Here is a 9,878-nt window from a genome sequence, read left to right on the forward strand (position 1 = left end):
CTATCGCCGATTTACCCAAATGGAAACAGAAAATTAATGCTCCCCGCAAATCGTTGTTTGAAGGCACGTATTTCGACATTTTCAAGAGCGAAAAAAATCACACTTGACATGTTTGGTATTGGATATTGTTGACAGATGACAATACGCCAATTAGCATAAATGGTAAGTTCCGACAGTGCCTACAAGTGTGCCTACTGGCCGCTAGATGGCAATACCGGTTTCATATGTATACACCTGGTATACACCATTGGTGCAGTTCTAGCCCAGCACAGATTGCGGGAGTCCCAGTTTTGGCTTGTAATGCTCCGCAGTATTCTCTTGCGGTACTGTTACGGCAATGCACACCAGTATAATTACAAGAGTGTAAATTTTAAACTTTTCTTTTAATTTTAACACCCAATATTTTTATACCGTAAAGATGTAACAAAAAAGGTATTAAAAAAATAGATCGGGTGTATTTTGTTTGTAAATGTTAATTGGTTCTGCTGATACTGAATACATATCGAGGCGTTCTAAAGGTAAGCTGCCAACGCACGCGACACGACTTGACGGTACTTAACCAAAAATAAAAACAATAAAAAACTAACCGAGAAGAGAGCGCTAGAAAGTCTTGCTCGCGTAATTGAGCAAGATGAGGCTAGAAGTTGGCCAAAACTAAAAGGTGCTCACTCGCTTCATCAAATCATGAAAATTCTATCTCGGGCGAGCAAAGCATGAACGTTGCCACTTCTTGCGTTTAGTTTATAAGCGAGAAGTGGCAAAAAAATTTGAAATCGGTTAATATCTTCTGTTCCCTTTTTTGAATTGAAAATTAAAAATTTTTAAAGTTTCAAAAAATTTCCCTATTGCTTCGAAAATTATAGCAGATTTTTTCTATGTACATTTATGGCTACTGAATAATAATAAAAAATAAAAAATAGTAATTTTTTTTGCTCAATTTAGAATTTTTTGAAAATGGCCAAAAACATGTTTTTTGGATCAAGTCCTATGCACACATTTTGAAAAAAGTTGAATATGTCGAAACTTTATTTTCGTCAGCTTGAACCAATGATCATTTTATGTATACCCTCGTTCCCTATATTGTGATGGGGGTTAATGCGTAGGGGATACTTGTTCATGGTATCCCGGTTTTTCAGCGAACAGGTAATAAAGTACACAGGTAAGAATTCCTCAGACTCATCGGGTGGGGGAGGTGGGAAAATACATGTTTGATTGCAGATTCTATTTGGTTCATATTAAAAATAATATATATAATATACAGGGTGTCTGAAAAGTCCCGGGACGGTTGGATATTTCCTCAGGTAAAATATTTTTCAAAAAAGTGAAGGTCATTCCTGAAGTAGATTTCCACGAGGAATTCAATGGTGACCTTCATTTTGACCTTAAAGTTTATCTTCATGGCTTTTTAAAAGTTAACTTCGTTTTTTAAGTATACTCATCGCCACCGCAAAGCTTAGAAGAATTGCAGAATCGGATTCTGCAACGGGCTACTTTGATTGATAGGGAGATGATTCGTAATTCTGCAACTCATTTTTACAATCTCATAGCTTTTTGTCAAGAAGCTCAAGGTTTTCAGTTCGAACATCTTCACTGAAGCGTAAGAGGTAAGGGGACTCACGCTACTCAAGCACCCCAAAGGGAGCAGAATTTACTACACCCACGTCGTTGTTCATGGGTAATGCTAAACGTAAACGTAAACTGCTTGGAAAAACCTTGAAGAAACCTTGAAGATCATCACCAAGATCAATACAGAGATCGCCAATGAATTTTTCGTTGAAATTAACTTCAGGAATTGCACTAACCTCTTGGAAAACTTTGTTAATTTAAAATAACCTCTAACTGATCTTGAACGTTACAATTGACCTATGACTTGAATACGTACCTGAACGTAGAATTTTCCGCTTTATCGATTTCAAATGTAAATAAAGGGGGTTTCCATTTAAAAAAACGAAGTTGACCTTCAAAAAGCCATGAAGGTAAACTTCAAGGTCAAAATGAAGGTCACCATTGAATTGCTCGTTAAAATTTACTTCAGGAGTGACCTTCACTTTTTTGAAAAATATTTTACCTGAGGAAATATCCAACCGTTCTGGGACTTTTTAGACACCCTGCATATTTCTAAATAAAATTTTTGTACTTACGTGATGCTTACCTGCTTGTGGCTCAGGCACGTAGTGAAAGTTTCGGGTAAAAAAAGGGATGTTTACATTCGTTCCAAATTAAGTGCTCGTCCAATAATGCCTGCTTTTGAAACCAAGAAGGATTTCAAGGGAGGTTGATTAAAACAGCCGCAAAAAGCGTTTCTTACAACGTTATGTATATAATATGTAATATATATATAATTAAAAATTTGTCATGAGGACAACCGCAGGATTTCGCTGGGAGCGGGTGCTAATCTGAAAAATTGCACCCGCTCCCAGCGAAATCGCGGTAAAAATTCAGCCACAACCACGTTTCACGACCGTGAGAGAGGTGGTTACAGTCTGTAAAGGAATCAACACGCCAATCCAGCAAAAGTCTCGTGCACCCTAAGAACACGGAGCGACCCAAGGGTAACCGCCTTCTGCATTTTTCCCGCAAGTGTTTTAGAATATTGTTGACACGCAGGGATGCTTTTTAGGCCATTAGCAAGTGAAAGCTTAGCACCTCCAAGAGCGCCGATGAAAAAGACGATTAGTTTAACAGAATATTCGCTTCTCGTAGTTAAGAAGAACCATGTCAGGCCTCAAGTGAATAACAGAAACAATTGTCAAGAATATAAAGTTCCAGTATATGCGGCACTTCCCATTCTCGACAATTGACTCAATTTCCCTAGGAGAATTTAGAGGAGCGATATTAAGGTTAATGCCGTAAGAGTGACAGAGATGGTAATAAAGCACTCTTAGTGCCGCATTGTGTCTTTGAATTGAGGTCATTCTCGCGTGAGTTGGACAACTAGATAGTATGTGAGCTAAATGCTCGGGGTGTGCATGGCAGGCCCTGCAGCTATCACCGGGAATGTCTTGGCTCAAAATGTCGCGACGGTATGTTAAGGTGGAAATGACACCGTCTTGGCATGCAAAGATGAAACCCTTCGTACCAGACTTTAATCCGGACGATTTAAGGAAAGCAAACGTTAGCTCACACGATATGAACTAATCCTCCACATTTCTGTGGAAGATACCGTGCATCCAGTTATCGAGGAGCTGTACACGATAGTTTTTCTCTTATGCTTTCTTAATTCGGGCTTTCAGGAGTGAGTTCTCGAGATAATTAAGATTTGATGCATTTTTCTCACCCCCAATACTGAAGTTAAGTCCGAGTGTTTCAGCAACCTCCTCCGCTGCTTTGTACATAAACGCTCCTTTGCTCACTTCTTCGTACTTCCTGACCATTTTAAGAAGAGGATCTCTTTCATTTGCGACTCTATGCGCTGTACCCAGAATAATCCTGTTTTGAAGACATTCAACACTCAATATTCCGCGACCACCTTGACAGCGTAAGATATACATTTGCGGAACAGAAGAATTAAGATACATGCTTTTGTTCATGTGCATAACCTTTCTTGTCCCAGTATCAAGGGATCTGAGCTCGTTCTTCGCCTATGGAACCACTCCAAATAAATAGAGTGCTACCGGGACGCCAACCATGTTCGTTGCGGAGACTTTGTTCCTCGCCGACAGTTCGGAAGACCAAATCTGCCTGATGAGACGTTTGCATCTGCTTCGGAGAGTATCCTTTATAGATGTGACATCCTGAATGTGGCTCTGTGACACGTCTATGTATGTATAAGTTACTCCAGCAAAAAGGTATCGTATAGCGCTTATATCGACGAGCTCAGGGTCTTCAGGGATGCCATTAAGTTTTACTCGCTTCAAATAAACCTTGGCACATTTGTCTAACACAAACTCCATTCCAATCTCCTTAGTATATCGTTCGACAATCCCTAGAGCTAGATGTAGTTGCTCTTTGTTTTTAGCATAGATCTTAAGATCGCCCATGTAAAATACATGAGTAACCTTGTACTTTCGATCTGTAGGTTTGCCGCAAAAGTAACCGTCTTGTTTCCTAACCTTAAAATTTCGCTTGCAGGAGAGAGATTATCATCTCACGAGAAGGTTTTCGCATACGTAAACGCATATTTTGAGCAGAAAGAAGGGGTCAAGAAGACTACTTGACGCATGATATGCATTAAATTTGTCTGAATCAAAGATAAACTAAATATTTGACTGAAATGAAAACCCAAATTATGCTGTTACACGTTAAAATATTGTTTTGCTTGAATGCTTTACTTTACACATTTTATGACTATTCCGATTATCAATTCAACTGCCAGCTAGCTCTTTGACTATTGTCGCTGATTTAGGATAGCCTTTGCCCATGTAGCATTTAAAATCTGATTGTCACTATAGTTCTTGGCGATTTTTTTTTCCAATTAACAACTTAAAATTTTATTTCTCACACGAGATTCGCGAGCTCTCACTGCTTTGTACATGCTCTTATAGATACCATATTTTTCAAAATACACTCTTTTGGGACATCTGATTTAACTTCGTCTAAAAGTTTATTTTCTCTTCGAAATATAAACGCTTCCTTTTATTTTCTTTCGACATTTTCGTAACGCGCATAACCTAAACACTGAGTGACCAAAAGCGAACTGAAGCAAATGTCGAAATAGCCCGTGACATTTTTGTAACAGATTAAAAATTATTGCAGCAGACGACACGATTATTGCCCGAAGGCACTGCCCGCTTTTTTCATCACTCCTGCGTTGTTGTTGAGTTAACTGGCTCAGTTCGCAGCGCTTCTTTCTCGTCCCTTTGGACACCTTGCTCTCTATAATGGAAACTTTTCTTGCGGGATTGCTGAGTATATCTTAATGCCAAATTCGATTCGAAGTAAGCGTAAGTGACTCGGTTCTAGTCAAATTTCAAGCTCAACTAAAAAAAAAAAAATGAGAGAAGGGAGTGTAGAAGTAGGTATAGGGGGATAGGAGTTAGATTTTTAGATTATTTTAGAATTTCCGCGTTTTTTATCTCAGCATCAAATTTGTTGCACAAGACTGCTCCAAGGCAGGTTGCTCATTGACATCTCTAGCAATCAGCCGAAGCAAAGAGCTTCACAAAGTAATAATTTGTCATAGATCACATAAAAATATGCAAACTTACTGACAGTCACATATTACCATCCATACTATTTACTCTGATCACATCAACTAAGTAAACTGCCGTGATATTTAAGAAAACAGTATCTGCAAAAACAGCAAACCGAGATAATTGAAGAAAACGGTTAAAATCATTATTCGCGTAGACCGCTCATTTAAAATTACTTTTTAAACATTTTTTTATAGTTCTTGTCTAATTTACAGGTGATCTTCTTATTTCTGGACACAAAATTAAATAAATTGTTAATTTTTTATAAAAAATGCAGATACTGCAAAAAATATAACCCGAAATTACACAAAAACGTCGCGCCTGTAGAAACTGCTTTCTTGCGAACACCGGTCCTCGGAAAGCAGCCTTGGTGTTCGCAAGAAAGCAGTATCTGCGCAAAATTTAAATTTTCAACGAATAATTAATAAATCGATACAAACACATGCTTGAAATAATTTTAAAAATATATTTCAATAACATTTTATAAATAACAATTACAAGTATTAACATCTTTTGAAATATAAACAAATACAAATTATTTCAAAAAGCCAAATATTTCCTTGTAAAAAATTCTTTTCCAATTTAAAAAAATGGTTTTTTGTACCTTTCTTTAGCGGCCGGTGTTAGGCAAAAACGCAGTGTCTCAAAGATGCTGCTTTCTTACGTAATTTTGGGTGCCGTCTTCGAGCCTCCGTGTTACAATTCTTGCAGTTACGGAAAATTTTCTGTAGATACTGTTTTCTTACCTAGCACGACTCGCCAGAATGAAAAGATGCGGCTTTTTTGCAATAATTATTAAAAAATTATCTTTAATTTTATCAACAATTTTAAAAAACAATTTTCATAAAAGGATGTATCTTTTTTTACGATTCCAACGACATAAAAAACTCATTTTCTATTTTTTGTAGATACTGCTTTCTTAAATATTACTGCAGTAAAGCTCTCCCTATTCGGGCCCATTATTTTCCAAGGACTTTTGTTTCAGGCATTTATCACTCCGTTGAAACTCTTCATCACTCATTTCTTATCAACTATTTTTACATTCTCATCAGAGAAGGATGAGATTTGTGTAAAAATTGACCCCCCCCCTCCTCCGCCAGTTTTCGTCAAATGTCCACGTTTTGAGACCCCCTGAACCCGAAAAACAGGTTTTCACGAATGTGCCTGTCTGTTTGTATATCTGTCTGTATGTGTGTATGTATGTTTGTATGTACGTATGCATGTATGTATGTATGTATGTATGTATGTATGTATGTATGTATGTATGTATTTATGTATGTATGTATGTATGTATGTATGTATGTATGTATGTATATATGTATGCCTGCCTTTTGGTACACTCGTTTAGTGTCCTAAACTAAAGGTGAAGTTCGTTAGCCAGCCATTTTGGATGAAAATTCAAAAAGTGGGCATATTTTAAATATTTTTGAGACCACTTTTTTCAAAATTAAAAAATTTTCTGTACGGTTATTCATGGTATTCAAAAATTCGAATAATTTATCCTAATGACTTTTTTTCAAAAAATCGAAAATTGAGATGACGGATGCAACAACTCGACAAGCGCTCAAAACGGCGTAGAATTATTGTCCAACCGGGAAAATCTATCGATAGAAAAAAGTGGTCGGTACGTAAAACAAAATAGACATTTGTATTCAGCTTGACGCGGCAGACAAGTTTTTCTCATGAAACTTCTTCATCCGATAATTATTACTTAAAATAAACAATAAAAACTTAGAAAATTTTCCGATCAAAAATCGATGTTTTGTAAAACATAACTCGCGATTATTCGGCCGTTTGTTGATAAAAATACTTGAAATTTGTATAGTGTATTCTCAATATACAAGCAATGGCTATAAACAACGCACTTTTATTTTTTATTTAATAGCAAATTGGTTCCGAACGAAAACTACGTATCGCCAACTTTGACCAGTGGGACAGTCATCGAAAAAATATTAGTGGAAATAACATGCCACAACACAGTAGTTCACTAGAATTTGAGAAAGTTTTTCTGAAAATTTAAAGAGAATTGGTCAAAAATGGTAGAAATGACAGCGAGTTTAAGTTAAAACACGCTGCCGCTGGAGGATATATTTTCTCTCTGCCGCTGCTGGTTAGTTGCTTAGGAACAAAGACCGATAAGCGGAGCACTGCAGCGTCCCACTGGTCGAAGTTGGAAAAACGTGATTTTCGTTCAGAATCAATTTTTTATCAAACAAAAAAATATTAGCTTTTTAAACAAACTGCGTTATTTAAAGCCATCGCGTATATATTGAGAAAGCACCATACAAATTTGAAGTATTTTTATCGACGAACGGCCTAAAGGTGTTCGCACAAGAAAATACGTGTGCAGTAAGCTGCAAACAGCTCACCGACCGACTGTCTCTGCACACACTCAGACCGCCAACCAATCGCGTGCGATCTGTCGCGCTGCTGTGGTGCGAGCATAGACATATAAAGTCTAGACCAACAGTCTCTTTGATCCGCCGACGCTCCTGTTTAGAGAGAGAGAGAGAACGAGTCGAGCGAGGAGTGCCGTCTCTTTCTAACACGGGTCACGTGGTACAACCTCACTCGAGTGAGGAGTTCACCTTTTGAACACTGTACTCTGGTATTTTTTTTACTTAAAATTATTAACATTGGTCTAGTGGATATAAAGGATTTTTCAATAGGCACGCTACAAAAGTAGACCGATAGTGACAGCAAACGACGCAATTTTTTTCCCGCTCTTTTGACATTTCTCTTCAGTAAGGTTCGCCATTTCATCATGGAAAGATATACGATCCAACAACGAGTCGAAATTATTAAAATTTACTACCGACATTCGGAGTCAGTGGCCTTAACTTTAAGAGCGCTACGTCCAATTTATGGTCGTCATAATCGTCCTGCCAGATCAACAATTGAGTGTCTAGTCGAAAAATTTGAATCCACATGTACAGTGCCAAAAGTTCTCGTGCCAATGAGACAAAGAAGTGCCCGTAGTGTCGAGAATATTGCTGCCGCTAGCGCATCAATTGAGGAAGACCCAAATCAGTCTCTCACACGTCGTTCTCAAGCGTTGGGCTTATCTGTGACGTCGTTGTGGCGTATTATGCGAAAAGATCTTGGCCTACATCCTGACAAGATCAAATTGACGCAAGAACTAAAGCCGCTTGACCACCAGAAGCGACGTATGTTCGTGAATTGGGCTGAGAAACAACTCGAAAATGATCCGGATTTTCATCGAAAAATCATATTCAGCGATGAGGCTCATTTCTGGCTGAATGGCGTCGTCAATAAGCAAAATATGCGTTATTGGTCAGGCAGGAATCCACACGAAGTCCATGAGTCAACATTACATCCCGAAAAAATTACGGTTTGGTGCAGGTTATGGGCCGGTGGCGTCATTGGGCCGTACTTCTTCCGTGATGATCAAGACCGGCACGTTACTGTGAATGGGAATCGCTACCGCTCAATGATAACCGAATATTTTTGGCTCGAATTAGATGATATGGACTTGGACAATATGTGATTTCAACAGGACGGCGCCACAAACCACACAGCGAATGTCACAATCGATTTATTGAAAAACCAAGTTTGGTGAGCATGTTATCTCACGAAATGGCCCAGTCAACTGGCCGCCTCGGTCGTGCGATTTGACGCCGTTAGACTATTTCCTGTGGTGCTACGTCAAGTCTATGGTCTATGCCAACAAGCCAGCGACGATTGATGAACTTCGTACGAATATCGAACGTGAAATTGCAGCAGAATCGGCCGAATTATGCTTGAAAACCGTCGAAAATTGGGTTCAGCGTCTGGACTTCTGCAAGCGTGCCCGTGGTCGCCATGCAAAAGAAATTGAGTTCCATACATAATGGCATCCAATGTACTTTCACATGAATAAAGAATTTCATTTGTATCCAAAACTATTTTTGTTTTATTTAAAAAAAACTTTTGTAGCGCTCTTATTGAAAAACCCTTTATTTATTATCATTGGTTAATTAATGTTCAATTATTTAAACAAATAGAATTTGCTTGAATAATTTTTTTCTCGAAAATTCGTTTTTCCCCTTACAAATCATTACTGTTAGTCTCGTAGAATATTTTTTAACATTGATTAATTGATGTTTTATTATTTAAACAAATGGGATTTGTTTAAACAATTTTTTTCGAAATTTCGTAAGGTAAAGACCTAGGTAAGACCGTGAGTTGACAATCTTGGCACAATCGGAGAAGAAGGTTGTTGACATTTTGTGAACGTCGTGGCTATGTGCTCCGCAAAATTCCATTTGGCTTTTATATTCTTCTGGTCCCATCATACCATCCACCGCTTGGACTGAGTTTCCTGAAAATTTGAGAAGTGAACTTTTATCTGGCCGTTCAGTCGTTTGTCTTCTTTTTCGAATCTTTTTCCAGGATTGCATGAGTCTTTGCTGTCTCCACAATGTCATCTTGTAGTTGTCCCAGTCTTAAGGCAGTTTAGTTCTATGCTATCGCTCTACTCTTTTTACTGAGCTTCTCTATATGTGTGTGTCTACTATATATATAACTATATATGACTATCATTGATGTTTACCAGTGCAAATTCTCACGTGTTTCTGACCTCGAAGCTGCAATTACGAATCATCATGTGACTTTAACGAATAATATAAAGATATTAGAATTATATTTATAATTTAATTAATTATAGTTTAGACTATAGCTTAGACAGCACTATAAATTGTGAAAAACTATGACTAAAAAATGATTAATAAATAAGCACACGGTTAA

The 9,878-nt window shown here is 37.7% G+C and overlaps 1 protein-coding gene across 1 annotated transcript in view; it reads right to left on the minus strand.

Annotated features, from left to right (window-relative positions):
• Positions 1-9,565, minus strand: part of LOC117178867 — a 30,429-nt gene extending 20,864 nt beyond the window's left edge. Inside the window, exon 1 of the mRNA XM_033370380.1 lies at positions 9,301-9,565. Within this exon, the coding sequence (XP_033226271.1) occupies positions 9,301-9,559 (259 nt within the window). The 5' untranslated portion in view covers positions 9,560-9,565. The remainder of the gene's footprint in view (positions 1-9,300) is intronic.
• Positions 9,566-9,878: the final 313 nt, after the last annotated feature.

The sequence above is a fragment of the Belonocnema kinseyi genome, chromosome 8 (assembly GCF_010883055.1).
Source record: "Belonocnema kinseyi isolate 2016_QV_RU_SX_M_011 chromosome 8, B_treatae_v1, whole genome shotgun sequence".
NCBI classification, from domain to species: domain Eukaryota; kingdom Metazoa; phylum Arthropoda; class Insecta; order Hymenoptera; family Cynipidae; genus Belonocnema; species Belonocnema kinseyi.